Source organism: Pygocentrus nattereri, chromosome 12, assembly GCF_015220715.1.
Source record: "Pygocentrus nattereri isolate fPygNat1 chromosome 12, fPygNat1.pri, whole genome shotgun sequence".
Lineage (NCBI taxonomy): Eukaryota > Metazoa > Chordata > Actinopteri > Characiformes > Serrasalmidae > Pygocentrus > Pygocentrus nattereri.
In genome coordinates this window covers 28,881,457-28,903,976 of record NC_051222.1, presented here as the reverse complement: position 1 = coordinate 28,903,976, position 22,520 = coordinate 28,881,457, and the positions used below count along the sequence as shown (strand labels likewise).

Genomic DNA, 22,520 nt, shown 5'->3' with positions numbered 1-22,520 from the left:
ATATGGTTTCTTACTGCTCAGCAAAGTCCATTTTTATCGTTTGGCCTTTCTTAAAACATCAAAGTAATTACAAAATCACTTGCTAATATAATCATAATTAATAATGACAGCCCTACTCTGAAGTGTTGCTGCAGGATAAGCTATTGCCATTTTGCATACTGAAGAGCTCAGCAGTATATATCTGAATACCAACTGCTCAGAGATTGGCACTTTTATTCAAATACACCTGATATACACCGGCCTTAGGCTGTTTATGAGTCCCAGTGGATACTGCAGACAGACAAATGTCTCTATACATTGGAAAGGAGTCTTATCTTCTCTGCCTGTCCATCTAGATGCTCATCATACCCTGAGGGTATGTTCTCACTTAATATAACCAGTGTGCAGACGCAGGGCCAGCTTCCCTGTATCCACATAACTACTGACTAAAACACAAAATTTCTGATCCCGTATCAGTAGGATTTTCATAAAATATGTCCAAGTGCCGATTTCCACAGAGAAAATAGCTGAAACTGTTCTCAGTATAAGCTAGAGATGCAATGTTTAAGGCTTTTAATGATATACCTATGAACCCCAATGATATTCATAACTCCAATGATCATGCACGGCCTCAAAGTAAATATTGGCTGCATTATACAGGCAAAAATAAACAAAAATAAATAGAAAAATAAAAAACACTGATTACACAGCAACATACAGCGAACTGAATTCTTAAAGGGCTTGTTTGCATATTATACTGCTATATCACTACTGTGATATCATTGTGAAGGTCACTCTGGCAATGATAACTAACAAACAATGTACTGTGCAGCTCTTATATATATTTTATACATTGTATATGTTGTTCTACTGCTGAACAGTAGCTGTGCTGGTGCAATTTCAATTTAATGTTTATTCAAATTGTTGATTTTTTGGCACTACAAAGAATCACAAGAGGTTCAATAAAACAATGAATAATATAACTAGATGTACATTTCCTGAAAGAACTGCAAGAGTGCTTGAAAAGAGCTGCAAGTGTGTGTGTATGTGTTTGGGGGGGGGGGGGGTCATTCAAATTAACTGTCACTCTGTTATTACGCAGCTCTTAGTGGAGAAGCCTTGTTTGAGTCCGATTTGCACCCTCTGAACAAACAGTCATAACTCAGGAAATGTTTACTCTATCACTTAACCAGATAGATGGTGTGAGATAAGACCCCTTGAGGATTATTTTGGTGTAATGTTGTGTGTACTGAGAAGAAAATATCTGAGTTATGAACGAGTTAAACACAGAGAAAATCTTGAAATAAGCAGATTCTGATTTTGAGAAATTTACATGGGAGTGAATGGGGCAGTTTTCTGTGCCTAGTGCCAAACAAATGCTCATAACTCTAAAGCTAATTGATAAAATGAAGAGATATTTTGAGGTTTCAGAAAGAACAAGTTTCTCTATCATTTAAAGTTTCTAGGTGAAAGTTTAAGGATTTTAAAGCAGATTCCCTGCGTGATCAGCTGTGTCTGTGAGACTGAGTGGCCTGCTGTGACATTGTCAATTTTAATTTTTAAACTTAATTTTATTAAAAACTACCAATCTGATCGACACATACACATACACAGCACAAGTCACAGCGCCGAGACCTACGAAACGCAGTTTGAACGGAGTCTGTACGTTAAGCGGTTCGGGCTGTATTAATCGCAGAAAAGTGTGGAAGAAGAAGACGTATGAGAGATAACAATAGAGATAACAATAGAGATAACAATAGAGAGCTTTTTCAAGCACTTTACTAAAATCCCTGTGGTGAAATGAATATAATGCGTCTTGGTGCTGATGCGCAAACATTTTCAATAATTTTTACCCATACATTCTGAAAACTGTCACTGATATCATGATACGAAACTTCCAATCTGTTGCATCCTTATTTGAAGCTGCCCTTTCATGCTGAATCTACTAAATGTACCCATAGCATGATCTTAGATAGACTAGATCACGTCTTGCCATCAAACTGTGAGGGTGAAGGCTAGCATGAGCTTCCTCCGAGACAAAACAAGCACCAGCACATCACTGGACAGTTCAACACACTTGGAGGAGAACACTAACTGCCAGTTCTGTCACGGCAGCTAACAGACGGCTAGCATTGCACCGAGTGATGGGAGAGAGGGGCGGCCACCCTGCTCACCTAGAGAGAGTGCTTTCGCTTTCTTGGACTCCCAGCCATGGATGGCCGTGGCATCCCCACTGACCTCTCTTTAACCTTCAGATTGACAGTGGCTGTTTTCGTTACTGTGCCTTTAAGACTGATATTTGTAAATGACACCAGTTCAGATTGGCACCTCTGTATTGTGTCTAATTCCAAAAGCAGCGCAAACAATCCCTCCTTATAGCTTCAATCTGAATGGGCGGCGCTGGATGTGCTGGTTTCTCATGAAACCAGATAACTATGAATTCAAAAAAGGGCTGTTTTCACAGGTTAGATTTCATATATGGACCACAAGGACTGACAAGTAAAACTTTAACAATGTATACGTAGTGCATAGTTTTATATCATAAAAATGAAAACTATTTTCCATGTCGGCCCTCTAAGATAACAGAACAGTCAGGTTCATAAGTCTGTGTCTTTCAGCACAGAGTATCACTCGATCACAGATTCACAGACTTTATTAAACTTACACACGGCCTAAAACTGTGACACTGTAATATATGCAGAAAACATACATAAAAACATACAGATATTTACTTAAGAAATTGTCATTGGACAGATATTTAGATTTGACCTACATTTTAAACTGATATTTAAAGAGGTACTTACTGTTTTCTTCCCATACTGAAATCGCATCCCTAGCTTTTGTCCCCCCTAATTCTGTTCAGCACTAGCCTTAATAATTCTAACAGAAATAGCGCATTTAAAATCAAGGCAGTGTTGAAAGGGGACCGTATCTGCCACTGTGTCGCACACAGCAATCTGGCAAGCGTTATCCTACAACACTGAACGCAACAAGGTCAAGTACTGGGCCACTTTGGCAAGCAAGCTGTTTGCTTATGAACGGAAAACCTCTTTTTCTTGAGAAAAAAAAAAAAAAAAAAAAAAAGACATGCTGCTCTTTTAAAGTGCAAGAAGGCCGAAGAGTTCAACCATCTCTTCTGTTGTGAGAGATTGTGCAGTAAAGAAACAGAAGCGCTAAAGTAACAGGCATATTTTGGGCTCTCTTAGGGCGCCTGTATGTAGGGTGTAGGCGGAGATTATGCTTAAGAGTAGAGACTTGTGACTTGTGTCACTTTGTCAACAAACTTCTCCATGGCTATAATTGTAGTCAGGGTTTCCTGTGCACTACTGGGTTCAGCGCACTTAACCGTGAGCCCTAAATAAAACAACAAGTCAGGCGAGGCCATGCGTTACAGTGATTTCATCACAGTTAAGGGAGGATAAGCACAGAGTAAAAGTAACTTAACTATGTTGAATCTGTTCTATGTTAATCTATGTTAAATAAATATGTATAACAGTTTTATTGATGGTTTTGGTGTGTGTGTGTGTGTATATATATATATATATATATATATATATATATATATATATATATATATATATATATATATATATATATACACATATATATATACACACACACACACACACACACACACACGTATACACACACACACACACACACACACACACACACACGTTTTAGTAGATTAATGGTGGCTTATCATTTTTAATAAAGTAAATCTGAAATATTTTGAATCATGTCAGTACTGCATTCTATTCTCTGTGAGCCCTGCAAAAATAGAGCTAAAGGTTGTTTCACATCATAATTTCTAAAAGGCTGAAGTTGGCATCACCAGTTTTTTTGTTAGAATTAGCCAGTATTTTTATTACACATTTTTGTTCCAACTTAAACTGAGCTGCGGGTAAATTCAGCTGGAAAACTCAATTAAGAAGCCAATTTCATCTAATAACGAGTAGGAAACCAGTTTGTCGATGTTCTTTGTCTTACGTCTTCAGACACTGATCAATTTTTTCAGATTTCTCTATTCATTCTATCCGTACCAGCTGGTTTCACAGGAAAAGGCCCAGAGAACGTTGTCTGATGCAGCTGATCGAGTCGGTGCGAGTGTAAACAGAAGTGCTCTGGGCCCGGCTGCAACAGCTGGACATGGGTTCAAACGGGTTTTTATAACGCAAGTGCTCACTCAATTCACATTCACACGTTACTCACTTCAAACAAGCTGCACCAGAGAATCTAGTTTTAATGTTGAGCTTAGCAGTTAAAACATGTTAACAGCTCCCCTGGGAGGGCAGAAACGCTAGAGAAATGACGGCAGGAATGTCATGGATAGCACAAAGACGACCAAATACTTTCTTTGGTTAAGCTGAAAACAAAATGCTGCATGTTGTGATTTAAATACAGGTCAAATCATCACCCTATTTTTAACTTAAAATGTGAAGCCAACAACCAAAGTTGCACATCTGGCTGTCCCAAATAAATATTAAAGAATAAACAGACAACCGCCACAAGTATTCGGTTTTATTCAGTTCTGTACACATCATTCTCTTCTATACTGAATACTTTACCAATGAGTGTTGCTGCTGTTGCATCTACAGGTTTTTTTGAACATGTTATGGTCACGTTAAGTGACATATGCATTAGACAGTAGTTACTAGTTAAGGACTAACTTATAGATCGGTGTTGCAACCAAATTTAGTGAAACAGACAGGACGTTGAAACTCTCATTACTGCAACACGACAGTTTTATAGACCGTCCATAATAACACAGTTATGGTGGCTTAGTAATATTAACTAAGGTCTTACTGAAGAATGAAGTATAAACTTATGCAAAACCAGTGCAATCTAGTCCCAGTGTGCAAGTTAGACTAAACTAACCTCAAAACAGCAGCCAATCCTTTGTGTCTGTTGCTGCGAAAACAAAGCAAACTACTGGTACAACAGACTAGCCAGTGGGTGGTGATCAGAATATCAGTTGCGACAAAACTCATATTCGAGGAAGAATTCCAGCTGGCATTCAATCCATTACTAGGGCTAATTCGCAATAACTGGGAAACAATTCTTTGGCCACAAACTGACCGATGACTAGGCTGCAGCTGTCAAGCAACATAAAAATCATTATTTCATTAACAGTTTTTAATAATTTGGCATGATTCAGTTGATCTGTTCACTTATATGCAAGCACATATAGAGAATTTTACAAGGGCTTTGAACATGACGCAAATCAGACATTAGAGCCAACGTTTTACCCCGTCCCACTAGAAATAAGCAAGTGACGAAGTGAGGACATACTACAGCCCTGCTAACATTAGCACCCTCCGACCGCCTTGTGCTATTTTGACTTTAAGGTTACACAGACAGCAAATTAAGTTAAAGTGGATTGAGGGTTTAGGATTACCTCATCTGGAATAAGATCTCAACAGGGAGTGAAGGAATGAGACTTAGAGCAGGCAACAGAAGGAGACATCCTAACTTTCTACAGGAAGAAAACAGCGTTCCTGAATTTGAAAAACTTTGAATTTGAAAAAATTGTGCAAACTTGTTTGATTACTGATATACTTGGTTGTCACAGCCCAAAATCTATTTAGTGAAACTCTATAAAGATCAATGACATGTAAATTAACATGTCAATATAGCCAGTGTTCATATTGTCCATATTTTTATTTATATTATATATATATATATATATATATATATATATTACACACACACACACACACACACACACACACACACACACACACACACATACACATACACATATATAGATAACAATGAACATTAGACAAAAAAGCCACCAATTATGTAGATCATCAAATCTACCCGTGTTTATTTTGTCTACTCTTTTCTTTTGTGCACCTGTTAATCACTTTAACTCTTCCGTCCTTCCGATTTTACAACCAACCAGTTACGGATGCATCCTCCCAAGAAAGCTGAGTCACTGTGACATCATGTTCCCCTTGAAAGGGACACTATTCACACGAGCAACTACCAAAACTCGCCTCAGCTGCCACTGCTTTCTTGTGTGTACCTTAAATCGCTAAAAGAGATATTTCTGAGGAAGTAGATATAAGATCATCCAGCAGGGATATAGGGAAGCGTAACAACCAAAGGAAAAATAAGAGAAAAAACTAAAATCTGTGCATGACCTGGCAGACCACCAAAACTTTCCCACCAGAGAAACAGTACTTAAAGCTTCCATCTGTAAGAGACTGGGAAAAAAAAGGAAATGTGCTCCTTCTCCCACGTCAAGAACCAGTTACTTAGAAAAAGGAAATGTGTACTAAAACACAAAACCGTATACACATCCGATATGGAGGGTAAGGCTTTATGGACTAATGAATCTAAGGCTACGTTCACATTACCAAAAAATCCAGTTTTTGTTTTTTGCCCTAATGTGACTCATATCTGACGTTTTCAGGGCTGTGTGGACATTCAAATCTGATTTTTTCAAATCCGACCTGAGTCACTTTCATATGTGGTCCTAGATCGGATACGTGTCCGATTCGTGGCCACGTGACGCTCAAATCGGAATTTATGTGCTTTTTTTACACTGTGCGTATTGCATCGTTCAGCGTTACCATGGCAGCGGTGCTGAACAGAAGTTAAAGCCTGTAAACAGTGGAAAAGCAACATTTCAGGACACCGGTTCGGTCACATTAATGACAGATTTGAATCACTTACCTAAACGAGTGTGAACTGTCGTGTCAGAGATCGGATTTGAGGAATGAGGCTGAGACTTAACTTTTGAGAAGTGGAATAATATGTTTAGAGATTCTTTTGAAATCCTTGAAGATAATTAAGACTGTAATAAGGGCAATAATAACTGTAATAAGTGTTGATACACAAAATATTGAAAATTTTTATAGTCTCTTTAGTTGTCGAGTCTTCTGTGTAATTTGCATTACATTTTTCTTCTGCTTTTTTACTCTCCCCGAAGCTGACAAAGTGAATAACTTGTACTTGATGGCCACTTTTAAACGAAATAATTAATTTATTAATTAAGAGACCCTTATTAGTCCCACAACGGGGAAATTTCACGTCCGCATTTAACCCATCCATGAAGTGAAACACCACATACACACTAGTGAGCACACACACACTAGGGGGCAGTGAGCACACCTGCCTGGAGCGGTGGGCAAGCCAATTAGCAGCGCCTGGGGAGGCACTGGGAGCCACTGGGGGTTAGGTGTCTTGCTCAAGGGCACCTCAGTCATGTGCTGTCGGTTCTGGGGATCGAACCGGCGACCTTCCGGTCACGAGGCTGGTTCCCTAACCTCCAGCCCATGACTGCCCCCTACATAACCCAAAGGTCCTTCTGTAACTTTCGCAAAAGTACTGTATCTTCAGCACAGTGAACGTGCAGCAACCTTCAAATTAGATACAGCAGCTTTAGAGGAAACTTCATGATTATGATTTACTGCACTTCCCACTAAAACCACAAAATAAACATGATGACTACAGAAACTGGTATGAATGCTGCAATACTGATGAGACACACTGGACTGTAACGGGGCCAACAGTAACTTTATTAAACAGACAGGACACTGAAAGTCTCTTAGTCGTGGTCATTACTGTAACACCACAATTTTATTGATCATCCATAATAATATAGTATAAAAATGTACACAATCTCAAAAAAAAACTGACGCATGACCATCAGCACTATGGTTCATTAGCCTCGACTGTGAATTTGTTCACAGAACCAAAGTTCATCATTACTACGAAACAGAGGAGTCTTAACAATACTAGTACTAGACCAGTGTTGGCAGACAAAAAGCCGGTTATATCACTTGTATAAAAACAGACAAAAAATAAAATATCAAAACAAGGCTTCAAAGTGTTGATCCAGAATCATTACAAATAGAACATTGATTCAACGATTAATCAATGTATCGGCACATCCCTGCAGAGCACAGCACAGGCAGAAACGGCCATTTACACATCCCTGAAGACCAACACTGATCAATCTGAAAGCCCACAGAGATTTCCGAGGCCTGACCCCTACCTCCCTTCCCCCAAGAACGGGAGGTGATCAGATCAACCTGGATCTGCGGTCTCCATGGAGACTATTCTTAGACCCAGAGAAAAAGTGAGCAGCTCTTAAAGTGGGCTACGAAGCCGGAGGGTTTATGAAGAATCCTGTGTGGCCTATTTCAGCGCAGGCACGCACACCCGCCACACACAGTCAGATACGGACGAGGCTTTTCCAGAACGTTCCGATCCAAAAAGTTTCGGTCAGTGGGCCACGCGTAGAGGTCGCTCCATCCATCAGATGCAGCAATTTCAAGGCCTCTGGAACGCCACAATGAAACGCACCATAAATAGATAGAGCTTCACTTCTGAGAAGAGGGTACAAAGTGTGTGTGACGATAAACGGCACATTAAAGCAGTGCTGCGCGTCCCATCCACCTGCTCATCCCTGCCTTTTCTAAAAGTAAACACAGTTGCTATTTTTACTATGGCATTTGCTTTTAAAACAGTCTTTGATGACGATTAGTAAAATTTTCTCAGTATCATGCAACACACTCAGATCATGGACATGTGCATATTACCAGAGCTCATCCTTGCCTGACTCCAAATGGCATCCGCAAGCACAGAGCTGTTATTTTTAATGACTCGTTGAAAACAGTGAAATTTTCTGAGTATTACACACTCCGCTAGAATCAAGGGCATGTCTAAAGCGCCACCGCTCATCATACCCAACTGCAAGCAATAGCAATAGTTAATACTTTTTACATGGCATGTGCTTTTTAACCAAGCTTTGGGGAATAATAATCCAAAATATGTGGTGCAGCACAATCGAGATGTACAAAATACCACTGCTCAAACTTAAATAAGCACAGAGCTGCTATTATAAGATGCTATTTGCCGTTTAAAATGACTGAAATTTCCCCAACACTTTGCCCTTTACTAGAATCCAAATCATGTCCAAATGATCACTGCCCATCCTGACTAAATCCAAATGGTGTCTATAAGGACAAGGATGCAACTTTTAAACTAAACTTTGGTTAGAATTAGTAAAACCTTCCCAATTTCACACACTGCAGCTGAATCAAGGAGACGTCAAAACTGCCACTGCTCATCCTCAGCCGATTCCAAACGGTGTGTGTGAGCACGTGGTTGCTGTGTTTAATATGGCATATTGCTCTGAACTTCGATATCACGGACTGTAGCTGAATCAGATCCAAATAGTGCTTGCGAGCAAGGTGGTGCTGTACTTGATGCTTCTGAATCAAACTGTGGTGAAAACAAATGCACAACGTGCACCGCAGCACCATTAAAACCTCCGAATGTGGTCGACGAACACAGCGGTGCTATTCTCAGCACTGTATGTGATTCTGAACCAAACTTTGGTTAGAATTAGTGTGTTTATATTACACACAGCAGCTGAACCCATGAGATGTCGAAGCTGCCACCGCTCATCCTCAACTGAGTTCAGACAGTGGCTACCAGGGCGCTATTTTCAACACAGTATGTGGTTTCGAACCAAACTTTGGTTAGGATTAGTATGATTTTCTCACTGTTATGTGCAGCAGCTGAAGGAGCCAGATGTCAAAGCTGCCCCTGTTTATCCTCACCCGAGTTCAGACAGTGCCTACAAGCACAAGGATGCTATTATTGACACTGCATTTGCTTCGGATCCAAAATTTGGGTGGAATTAGTGAACTTTTCTTCATGTTTTAACATAAACATAATACAAACTCCTATACCTTCACAACCAACACAACAGCTGTAAGGCTACAAGCCATCTAATCACAGTCTGAATCAATGTGCTAGCTAATCTAACTCACCTCAGGCTGATCTCATTTCCTACCAGCCAAACACACACAAGCACAAACAGTAGCCAGCCAGGTTTCTTCGAGCAGATGTAAACATGGTCCACACGCGCCTTTTTCGTGCACAAGACATTTTAGACACACGTACGGCTCCTCTGTACTGATATTTCAGTTCATTTTACGCGAACAGTGGCTCTGTGCTGCTAACCTGACAGCCCATCGACACAACAGCAACAGCAAGTCGGTGTAGCATAAACCACCTAGCTAGCTTCCCGGCGCCTGTAGCCGTGCTTCTCGACTTTTCTCCCTTTTTTCACACCTTCGCTGCGCACTTCGACTAGCCTAACGTCGAAACGGCACACGGGCTCCATTAGAGCCGCTGCAGACGCGTTTAAACGCCAGACCGTCCGTTAGTATCGCACACAGACAGGCTAGTCGACGTTCACGGCGGGCCACGGCTCTGATCACGACACGGCGCCCAGCGCTTCCCCGCCTCGACTGGTACAGCGGTTTGGACTGAAAGCGAGGAACCCGAAAGCACGGGGCCTGTTAACAGCGCGGTCGGGCGCCAGTGTGTAGCCGGGAGGCTAACGGTCATGGCTGAAAGACGGCTAGCCGCACTGTGCGGTCGGTGCTAACTAGCGCTGGACTCGGCAGTGCCGCCTCACCATTCCGGCGGTCGGGCTGTCCTCGCCTCGGACACGACTTCACTCGAAGGAGAAGAGAAGAGAGGCCTTTTCCGGGGAACGTCGCCGCTTCTGGTACCGTCTCTCCGACCTGTCGGCTGGTATTTCGGGACCTGAGTCGAGGGATGACGGATTCACTGCGGTAGGCTCGGGAGATCCGCAGCGCAGCGAGGGGGGAACAGCCAGCAGAGTGGGCAGAGCAGGGAGGAGCGAGGGGGTGCGGGGGGGCAGGGGGAGGGGCGTTAGTACAGCACATCCGGGGATTTATCTCTCAGTGTGCGCGCCTGCTCAACGTAGTCAACAGTAGTGTACGTGTGTGTGTGTGTGTGTGTGTGTGTGTGTGTGTGTGTGTTAATGTTGAAAGGTTTGGCTGCTTCGCACGTTTCTGTTTGACTTACTATGTCGAAAGAATTACATATTTTAGTAAAATCGTGACTTACTGTGAGGAAATAATGACATTTTCTCAAATTTCCGACTCTCCCCTTTGATATAATGGTGTATTTTCTTAAAATCGTGACTTACTGTGAGGACATAATGACATTTTCTCAAATTTCCGACTCTCCCCTTTGATTTAATGGTGTATTTTCTTAAAATCGTGACTTACTGTGAGGAAATAATGACATTTTCTCAAACTTTTGACTCAACGTCAAAATATTGATATATTTAGACAGCAGTCACCCAGCACACTGCCTGTTCACCATCCTGCCATCAGGCAGGAGATTTCGCAGCATACAGGCTAGAACAACCTGCTTAATGAACAGTTTCTACCCACAGGCTGTCGGGCTTCAGAACTGGTCCTTCTCCAGTTACCATTTCACTCAGTCATTTTTTTGGCATTATTATTATTATTATTATTATTATTATTATTATTATTACGGTATCATATCATCTCTGCTATGAGCAATAACACTTTAAAACTAAGTCACTTTAAATAACAATAACACAGAGTCACTTAAGTCACTTTAAAATGTGTATTCTCTCTATATTTTGTGTATATTTCTATATATTTGTGTATATTTTCTCTAGATTTTGTGTATATTTAATATATTCCAATTTGTTTTTTTAATATATATTTTACTTTACTTATTTACTTTCTGCAGAGTGATTAGCTGAGCCTCACCACAAGCATTTCAATGCATAAATGTCCTGACGTTGTGCAAATCACAAATAAACTTGAAACCTGAAACTTTTCTCAAATCTATTGACTGAAGATCACTTTTCACATCATGTTGTTTAGTATCTCGAAATAATGACTTATCATGAAATCATTAGGTTTTTGAAAATTAATAACTCATTGTTTTGAGATAGTAAGTAAAATACCGCAGAAAATAAGTCACTATTTGAGACTACATCAAAATTTGGAGGAGGAAAAAGTCCATTTTTTTCTCCTCTGCCTGGTGGAAATGAGCTTTCGTAGGGTTTGAGTCAGGCAGAGAAAATATAGCGACATTAACGTTGTGTGAGCACAGACTCTGTCTAGAGTCATTATTTAACAAAGTCTTAGACGAGCAATATTGTCAATATATAATATCACAGTCAACAAAATATTAACATATTACAAAGTATAAGCAATTTACCAAAAAAAAAAAAAAACAGCAGGAAAATCACAGTAAAATATATAAATAACATAATTGCATTTTATAATGGCAAATAACATAAATGCATCCAATCAGCTACTTCTTATAATGTTCTGTTCTGATTACTGTTAAAAACATCCTTGGCCGTTTTTAACAGCCTCTAGTAAATCTAACATGCAGGTGATGATCAAAAGTACTTGTGTCTTGTGATGATTGCTCACCCCTAGTTTAGTACATGATGAACACTGTTATGCACATCAAATATAATGGGGTGGGTGTGTGTTGAAAAGGTTCTTCATGAGGCTCAATGGGTTTAAATATTAAACCATTTAAATACAATAACCCCTTTAGTACTATCCAAATTATTTTGCACTTTTTCCTGTAGCCTGAAAACAACAGAGCCATGTTATTTGCTTATATTATTTTTTAAAGAACTCCTAAACCTGTTGTTGAGTAGTGACGCCAGTGGTGTAGATATCCCACAACCATAACCATAACCAAAGGGCTGCAGACCTGCAGATTCATATTCTTCAATAAATTGTTGAATGAACTTAATATGTCACACATTTGCTTTTAACCAATCAGAGTCAACATACACAGGTTTTGTTACATCGATATAAAATACAGTTGCAAATAATATCAGCAAATTTTCAGTTTGGAAGTCAAAGAACCACCTTGACTCATTATTTTCAAGTACAGAAAGTGTACAATATTTGTCAAAACTCCATGACAGTAGTAGTAGCTCCCTGTTTAAGACCTCATTGCACATTTTTGTGATTCTGCCTGTTCTGTCACGCATGATTTAACCCATAAGGGGAGTATTAATCCCTTGATAAATGTCCAGTCTAAGTTTGCTGTGGGGTCCCCTTGCAGGTCTGCATTCACTCCTAAATGGTTCTTGGCTTGGGTGTATGGTTCTTGGAAAACAACACAATCATTGATATAGAACCTTTACATTTTGTGGAGATTTAAAGAGGTATTTAACACTCACAAATGATTCTATACAAAAACGCCAAAAACGTCCACTTAAAGGTCCTTTAGGGTACCAAAGGTGCTTATTTTATGATGCTGCATCTTCACTGTTCAGTGTGTGGGACTGTGGGATTTGGGACTACTGTTCAGACAGGCCTGTGGGCTCAACCTAATGAAGCCCTATGATCTTCTCATAGCCCGGAACTGTGCATAAGTGTACATTGCTTATCATTTGTTAAACCTGCTATACAACCCTAATTCCAATGAAGTTGGGACGTTGTGTAAAACATAAATAAAAACAGAATACGATGATTTGCAAATCCTTTTCAACCTATATTCAGTTGAATTCACTACAAAGACAAGATATTTAATGTTAAAATGGATAAACTTTATTGTTTTTTGCAAATATTCACTCATTTTGAGTTTGATGCCTGTAACAGGTTCCAAAGAAGGCGGCACTGCATTAAAAACCCACATCTTTCTGTAACGGATATTCCCACATGGGCTCAGGAGTGTGGGTACTAGACTGGCCTGCCTGCAGTCCAGACCCGTCTCCCATTGAAAATGTGTGGAGCATTATGAAGCACAAAATACGACAACGGAGACTGTTGAGCAACTGAAGTTGTACATCAAGCAAGAATGGGAAACAATTCCACCTACAAAGCTTCAACAATCAGTGTCCTCAGTTCCCAAACGCTTACTGAGTGCTGTTAAAAGGAAAGGTGATGTAACACAGTGGTAAACATGCCCCTGTCCCAACTTCTTTGGAACGTGTTGCAGGCATCAAATTCAAAATGAGTGAATATTTGCAAAAAACAATAAAGTTTATCTGTTTGAACATTAAATATCTTGTCTTTGTAGTGTATTCAGTTGAATATAGGTTGAAGAGGATTTGCAAATCATTGTATATTCAATATTCCTGCCCAGATGGGCAGTAGTTACTATAGATCAGAGGCCTTTAAAATCAGGCCTTGAATCCTAACTTGTAATGGAAGCTAATGTAACAAGATTTTTTTCCAATTAATTGTAGACCATTTGTGTTGGTCCATTCTTCATAAAATATTAACATAATACAAAATGTAACTGTAAAAGTTTTTCAATTATTCAGAAAAGTGAAAAAAAGGTTTTGGGTGAAGGTGACAGTAAATTGATAATAATAAATAAATAAATATGTTTTCTTTAGGAAGGCAGGATACACCCTGGACAGGTCGCCAGTCCATCACAGGGCAGGGCGGAAGGCTTGACCCTGACGGAGAAGCGGCTTAGAAAATGGATGGATGGATGGATGTTTTCTTTAGGAAATGTTTTGTCTTAAAACACTCTGCATGTACTTCTCCAATAGGAATGAATTTAAAAATGTTGGATGATAAAATGGGTGCTTCGGATGTGCGGTTCCTATCGCCACTACTGTGAGCGATTTCGAATTTATGTCTCTCTAGCATTTCACATCAAACCACTCTGAATGACATGCCTACATTTTAATGAATAATTATAGGCAAATCTTTCAAAAATCAGTGGAGTTCTCTTTTAAGTACCTGTGATTAAAAGTTGACTGAAAACTGGATTCAAGGTCCAGATCTGAGGACCTCTGCTGTATACAGTTTCCCACTATCCATTTCATTATTATCTACTTCCAAATTTCAATAACATAAATGTGTTTCCATGTTATTTTTCTTCCTGATGGCATTGCAGTGTTTTATTAATGGTGTATCATCACTGTCATATCAAAATCTTTAAGTTTTTAAAACTTGATTTCGTAACAGCAGCTGCCTTTTACATTGTGTGAACATTTCATGGGTAACGGACAAATACAAACGGTCCAAAATGTCTTAAAACTACTAAAAATATGTTTAGTACTAAATTGATATTGAGGTACATTAAAACTTTTCCTCTTTAGTAAAATGACCATGTGGTAATGGTAAAGGTTTTATTCTGACTATGACAATATTATGGGTATTGAAACACAGAGACCTTTTAAGCATTACAGCCTTTTTATCTTACAAAAGAAGTCAACGGTTTGGCTCAGAGTCACACAGCAATTTCATAAATTAAAAAAATCTGACACTCACAGAGAAAAAATACACAATCACCACACAAGCCAATATAATAAAAAGCATGAATACAAGCAATAAGTCATGAGATCCTTCAGTAAACTCAGAATTAAAGGCCCACTTCAACTTTGCTGCCATTTAATCTAGATTTCCTTTTACTTTAGAGGCGTTTCTCTACAAACAGCCTTCTTTCCCAACTACAACGTCCCATAATTTTAGCAGCACCCATAATGATCCTTCTTCTTCAACTCAAATTAGTGAGAACGTATGTCAAGCTTGTTATGGAAGAACATAACATTTTAACCATGAAGCACAAACTTAAACACATCTGTAGTCTGTGATTACAGTAAATCAGATGAATTCATCACTAATTAACACAAATACAAGCGCAGCGGACCTTCAATTCCTCGTCACTGTTCCTGGCATGAAGAGGTAGGCAACTTAAAAAAAGCACTGAAGAAGCGATTAACATCTATAAAAACAAAAAGAATCCGGAAACATGTCAAACACTCTTTCACACAATAAATACACACACCGTCCACTAATAAATAATGACCAGTGCTAGTCCCAGAAGAACATTACAATGTCCACTGACCGGTCTTTATCATATTACTTCAATAAACCGTTTCAAATGTATAGGTATATGCAGACAGCACCCGTCATGAGCGAGCATTATTGAGCGCTGCCCTTAGTACAGCTAAAATACTGGAGTTACTGCATGCCTACAGTAAGGCTTTATGCTGAAAAGAAGTTTTATTGTAATGGTAACCAAGACAGGACAGAAAATGTACTGTGTAATTTTGGGTGGCTGTAATTAGTCCAAAATCAGTTAATAGTCCCTCCTCTAGGCCTTTTCTGGGTAGCTGTACTACTAGCTATGGTTAATGGGCCTACCTGACCAATCAGTGTTCTGCCTCCAAAAGCATCATCTTGCGGTAAGTGTTGCAAAGTTGAATTAGCTTTAGAGAAGATTGGTAAAGATCCCATTAAAGTGAATGAATTTAGGAGTTTAGACTGGCTACACAGCACTAGCTTCGCTAAGCTAAGCTGAACTATGTTGTTCTAATTGAAACTAGACAGGTACGAAACATTCACCATCATGCTAATGTTAGCTTGGAAAAAACAAAACAAACTTAGAACTCAGTTTTGTCAAAATATAGAATGAATTATTTGAAATTATATTCAGGATGTGCCAGGACGAATCGAATGCCATCAAGCTAGCATTCGTTGTGCTTTCCAACCTGCCGAGTTTCGAATAACTACAACAACATAGCCAAGCAAGAAATGTAGACCCAAACCTAACTGGTTAAGGCTCATCCAACCTAGCAACAGTTGCTGTTGTGGGCGGGGCATGGAGAGGTCAATTCACTATACATCTGCCAAGCAGACAGTGAGGGAGGTCAGTGCACATAAATATATCACACAGTTCAGGTATCCAGTATGTTCTGGGGTTACCTGAGGTTTGTTATGTGTTGTGTCGATGCTCGTAGGAAAGGGCCCAGCCACACAGAAGAGTTGCAGTGCAATTAGAACATCATTGGTAGAGCGAGTATCTCTTCAAACACTCCAACAGTTAAAATGATTGTAACGCTATGAACTCTTTCAACCCCTTAAACCCTAAGAGTCTGTATGGGCTCGCGCTTCAGTTCATATTATATCTTCTTTCTGTATGCATCTCCAAAACGGACACTTTGCAGGAGGCTTTGCACTCATCATTATATTTTCACACGATGTAAGGAGCAGCTGACATTTCAAATTGGGTGAAAATTGCAAGTATGGAGGGTTTTTTTGGTTCTGTCTGTGATCTTAAATATCAGCTTCTCTGATAATGCCTCTTAAAATGTATAACTGAACGACAAACTTAGGGTTCGAGGGGTTAAAACTGTGGTCCCTGATTGACTAATAACGTGTAAAAAGATCTTCATGCATAATCAATTACACAAAAAACAGCGTTCTTTCGTTCAGTGGTGTACAGAGCTGATCCCATAGACTGAAGGCCCTCTTCTCTTTCTGTTAAAGGAACATCTCAGGCAGAAATGCTAACACGCTAACAGGAATGGAAATTGGCATTCACCGGTTAGCATTATAGGAATTTCTCGTGCTAACAGGTCCCACATTTTAACCCCGCTGTCAGCAGTGTTAGCATCTTTGGCCAAAACTTTCCTTTAAAAAAAAACAGAACCCTCCGTCCAGTACATAAACTGCCCAGTGATGGTTACTGTCCACACAGGTGTCGTGCTGCTGTGCTCCAGCCAGTTATTGCTAGGATGGCTGCCTCTTACTGGAAGACCTCCTTGTTGATCCACATCAGGCTGCGCGTCTCGTTGGGCTTCACCTCGTAGTCGATGCAGGTGAATTTGTTGCCGTACTGACAGTGTTCACGCTTGTAGTAGTTGTAGTACTTCACCTGCCACACTGTTTCAAAGACTCCTGCGTCCTTGAACTAAGAAGACATCAACGCCGTGTTATTTATGTGCTGTGTTTGAGAGCTAAAGGCTCTTCTTTACTTTTCTACGCTGTTCTATTTTGCTGTATGTAGACAGACAATGTGTTAAATGCAAATAACATCCTAACATGACAAATCTATAGAAACAAAAACGCAGATAATCTTTACTGCTGGGATGCTCGAATGCTTTTGTGCAGCGGTTTGTAATTTATCAAATCAAGCTGCCTGAAAGAAATGCTTTAGGTCAGACGATTGTATTAACAGACCACACACTTGAAAAGATGGTTCTTCAAAAGGTTCCTTAGCAAAGGCCATGCTTCTATTCAGAACCATGGGTTCTATATGCAACCATTTCATGCTTAAATGGATCTTTACATGGCGAAATGCTTCTTCAGATTGATGAAGAATGAGCTGTATTTGGTTCTGTATGGAACCTTTTTGAAAATGGTTCTGTACACCAAAAAGGGTTCTGCTACTGTTACGATGTCAAGCTTGTAGCAGTAGAAGAAACCTATTTGGTGCTACATAGAATCACTTTCACTCAAGGTTCTAAACAGAACCATTGCCTTTAACAAAGAACCCTTGAAGAACCGCCTTTTTTTAAGGGTGTATACACATTTTTACGCTAATAAAGCCGCTTCATTTCATCTTTTTCATTTTGTTTACACCGAAATCCAAAGCCATAACATTACACAGCATTTAAACTGCGAGTGACCCTGATGTCTTCACTATGTTACGTTAGCACTACTGGCATTATACTGGATTTTGATGTCAGCTCTAGTTTAAATACAGGCATTTTAACATTGTAACAGGGCTGTAAGTGTCATATTCTGTACTTTGTAAGTTGCAGTATTACACAACTCTTTCTTTGAAGGTGTGAACTCAATGTCTGTCTTTTATTATGGGATAGTGTAGTGGTTAACACCTCTGCCTTCTACACTGTAGACTGGGGTTCAATCCCCACCTGGGCAAACACCCTACACTATACCAATAAGAGTCCTTGGGCAAGACTCCTAACACCGCCTTGGCCTACCTGTGTAAACTGATCAAACTGTAAGTCGCTCTGGATAAGAGCGTCAGCCAAATGCCTTAAATGTAAATGTATTATTGGAGCATTGGCTTGTTGGTCTGTAAGCTTTCTGCTGACCTGCTCAGGCTTCTCTATTTAGGGCAGAATGTATCCAATTGTAAAGAGAATATAAAGTGTAAACCAGTTAAAGAGGGTCTATTAGCAGCAACCAGGGGTGTTCAACTAGCAATGTTTCATCTGGATGCATTTTATGAAGAACAGATTTCAACGATAACAACAAGGCTTTTCAAGGAGTCGTTATGAAGCCCCGCTGTGGTTTCTCGAGTGGTAGATGCTTCTAAGCTTGCTGTTTTTTGTCATTGAAACAGAAAGATGCTGGAAGTAATGACTCTAACCTGCCAGTACAGAATGCAGATCAAATGCCAGTGTAATTATTAATGTATGTAATTACGTAACTAAACAGAACGGCATTTAACTCTAAGGGTTAAGCTTTGAAACAGCATTGAAACCTGCAGGGGTGGGATTTTTTTGGAAATCATCAAGAAAGCATACATTTCTGTGCAGCTAAATCCTTGGCGTTTAAAGGGGCTTTCTGACCTAAAACTGCCGCTTAATATGTTATTTCTCTTGATCTATAATATCTTGTAGCACAGCAATGTATCCCCTAACATCATCAATATGATAGAATTCATCTTTTTTGTATTGCTGTCCATCAACGTCCTCTCACTACAATACCCAGCATGCATTGTGCAAATACATCATGCAAACATTGGGAATCCCCACCCTGACTGCAACAAAGACATCCACGAATTTAAAGGATAACAGATGTGATATTTGGCCTCCTAAACTCTTACAAAAGATGCTTATCCAAGGGTTCTTTAGTAAAGGCAATGGTTCTCTATAAAACCATGAACCCTCTAAGAACCTTTTGCATGCCTATGATGTCAACCCCTTTGTAACCTGTGCAGATGATCTTGGTTCTGTAGATAATAGTAGATTAGATAATAATTCTGTAGTAGTAATTTGCTATGTAGGGATTGAGGGGTCAATCTGAGACACTAATACAGAACAGAATAATGTTTATATGCATTAACACTGTACACTCTAACGCTGTAATTGCAATCACAAGTTGCTAATTTTCCTGCTTCCGTACTTTAAAAAAGTTGAGTGGGAGGCTTTATCTGCCGCAGTGACAATCATTAAGAGCTGTGAACCAAACTGATGAACTCTCACAGTGTCGAATGATGAATGATGAATTCTCAGCGTTCATTTCACCCTCAAAGTGTTTGTTTGTGCCCAAATATCCTAAATATATAGCACTTAAATATATTTAAATGTGGCACTGCTGGTCCTTTTTTGTCTGTTCCAACTTATTAGATATCAGAAAAAAATAAATATTGCGGTATTTTGTGTATCATGAAAATATTGTGATATTATGATTGTCCCATATCGCCCACCCTACTGCGATACACATTTCGCCACAAGTTGCAGAAAAACCATGCTTTCCATTTTAGCCATGCTTTTGCCATTGTTTGATATTAAAATAATCAGGAAAAAGTCAGCGGAGAAGACTCCAACGTGCCCTGACAGAATCTAAATCAAACCAAAGCGTAATGATTTATGTGACTAAGTATGTAATTAATTATGTAATCACATCAGTTTTAATTGTACAGTAAAATAACAGGAACTACTTTACAAGTTGAGCTCGAAAACACCATTTTAAAAGCAGCAGGAGTGTTTTTTAAAATGTACTTAAAACAAATGTTTAATACAAGTGCGAACATTTATAAGACTGTTAGAGCAGTTGGCCTTTTGGTCATTATAGATAAATTACATGCTGTTGATTTGTGGTGCATTTTGCATTACAGAAAACGGGGCTGGGCCCACGCTGGTCTTCTACATATGACATGCATGCTATGCAGCGAACTAGGATAGTTTCTTCGTTTGGTCACCTAGGGGTGGGCAACATAGCCATAATATTTAAGGGACGTTTTCACGATACATGTCGTGATATTTTGATAGACTGCACTAGCATGGCTACATTTTAAAACGTGCCATCAAAATCCTGTACAATGATTTCTATGCAACATTTCACATACTGTGCTGCACAGCAACCACTTAAACAGGCCTAATTAGTCTCTCTTTGTAATGAAACATGCAGCTGGTCACTGCTGTACTGACAGCATCCACTATATTCTCAAAGAAGCGTATTGTTGATCACGATAATGATAAAATATCATCAAATTGCCCCTAAAAATGGCTAGAATCGCAGTTACTTCCATACACTCCCAGAAAAAAGGCTTGAAACGGTCACTGCGGCAGTACCCACTGGCGTGGGACCCTCAAGAGTACATCTCAGTACCATCTCAGGAACATAACTGTATCATAATCCATTGAACTGATATTTTCTAAGTTGTACTGACTCCACACCCTGCCTCGTCTCCAGGCTTTTTATTCTATTGTTCTATTATAAAACATTAGGTTATATAAAAGGTATGAAGATGTATTTTCCACTGGGAGGCCCTTATTTAATGTACACAAGTGACCTCAAAACCACTGCTGTACCTGTGAGGGAACATGCACACTGCTTGTACCTTGATGGACGAAACCAGTGCACGGTCAGTTTGAGACGCAGCCTATGAACGATGGCTCACCTGTATGGAGACCTGCACAGGCTGCCGGTCACCGCTTTTGGTGTGCGGAACTCCCTCCGTGTCGTAAAACCCATAGTACACGACCGATTCGTCGTCTTTGGACTGCTGCTCCAGAGGAAAGCTGTTTGGGCCGATTCCCATAGAGCTGAAAAGGCCAAGAGGACAAGATCATCAATGGTCAGTTGATAAAGCTGCCTGTCTCTTACTACCTGTCTGTACTAGTGGGACATCGGGAGCGTGGGGTACTATGGGACATGCAGGTTATCGACTCTGAATGTGTTATTCAATGTTTTTTAGTATATAATGCAGTAAACGGGCGTATAATACAGAGGGCATGTTTATAACATTCACTAGTTAACATCAGACTGGTGTGAACAGGAGGCCCTGTGTCAGATCTGTGCCTGAATACACCCTAAACGCAGAATGTGCAGTGGAACTGGTTACACAGCCTCAACGCCTTGACCACATTTTCTTCACCAGATACAGAAGATAAACCGCATGGTTATCGCATTTCTGCCCTGATACCCTGCCCTCCACACACAGCTGCCCTCACCACTCCCTGCCTCTCACTCCCTGTGCCGAGTGTGAATGAAAGCGCTCTGCAGGCCAAAGGCGCGGGCGCCGTTTCTACCACAGCTAACAGCGCGTTATTCGGGACGGACAGCAGTCCAGCTCGGTCCTTACGTGGCCTCCGCCTTGCCCGGTTTCATCACCACCTCGATTTTGTATTTCGACCCCGTCAGCAGTTTTATCGTCCTCGTCTGTCCGAACCGCGACCCGTCCGCTTTGAAGAACACGGGGCCGTCGTTGGGCTCCAGCTTTAAAGACACCGAGATGTTTATTACGGGCGGAACGTCGGCCATGGCTGAAAACAGCAGAATGAATGAATGAATGAAATGAATAAATAAATGTCCGTTGGCTGTTTCTGTCCTGGGCTTCCTGCAATTAAAGGGATGGTGGACAGTCCCAGGAAGCAACGCTAGAGGATGGAGGATTTTTATTTGTTTTCCCCACCTGTATTCGGACAGGTCCCGCCTCCTGCGCTCGGATTCCCTAATATGATTGGCTAGAATAGGCCTGACTTGGCTACGATTGGCTAATACAATTGGCTAGGATTGGCTAGACATTGCTAGCCGGATTAGCTAGTAAGCTTGGCTAGACTGGGCTTGGTTTGAGTGTGAATGTCCAGTGGGATCAGCTTTTAGGACTGGGCTTGGTTTGAGTGTGAATGTTCAGTGGGATCAGCTTTTAGGACTGGGCTTGGTTTGAGTGTGAATGTTCAGTGGGATCAGCTTTTAGGACTGGGCTTGGTTTCAGTGTGAATGTTCAGTGGGATCAGCTTTTAG

General features: G+C 40.2%; 2 protein-coding genes across 2 annotated transcripts in view; both read right to left on the bottom strand.

The window, feature by feature from the left end:
- ppp3r1b (protein phosphatase 3 (formerly 2B), regulatory s1ubunit B, alpha isoform, b) overlaps positions 1 to 10,671 on the bottom strand; it is a 39,804-nt gene extending 29,133 nt beyond the window's left edge. Inside the window, exon 1 of the mRNA XM_017720681.2 lies at positions 10,427 to 10,671. Coding sequence (XP_017576170.2) covers positions 10,427 to 10,429 — 3 coding nt within the window. The 5' untranslated portion in view covers positions 10,430 to 10,671. The remainder of the gene's footprint in view (positions 1 to 10,426) is intronic.
- A 4,235-nt stretch (positions 10,672 to 14,906) lies between these two features.
- cnrip1a (cannabinoid receptor interacting protein 1a) lies at positions 14,907 to 22,161 on the bottom strand. Its single transcript, XM_017720683.2, has 3 exons — positions 21,859 to 22,161; positions 21,175 to 21,319; positions 14,907 to 17,487 (listed from the first exon to the last, which is right to left on the bottom strand). Exons 1-3 carry the CDS (start codon positions 22,035 to 22,037, stop codon positions 17,323 to 17,325), a joined length of 489 nt encoding a protein of 162 aa, XP_017576172.1. The 5' UTR covers positions 22,038 to 22,161; the 3' UTR covers positions 14,907 to 17,322.
- Positions 22,162 to 22,520: the final 359 nt, after the last annotated feature.

Coding starts and splice junctions, on each gene's coding strand:
- cnrip1a (XM_017720683.2), bottom strand. CDS start 22,037: ATGGCCGACGTTCCGCCCGTAATAAACATCTCGGTGTCTTTAAAGCTG. Junction 21,320..21,858: donor CCGGGCAAGGCGGAGGCCAC/GTAAGGACCGAG, acceptor TGGCCTTTTCAG/CTCTATGGGAATCGGCCCAA. Junction 17,488..21,174: donor CTGTGCAGGTCTCCATACAG/GTGAGCCATCGT, acceptor ATGTCTTCTTAG/TTCAAGGACGCAGGAGTCTT.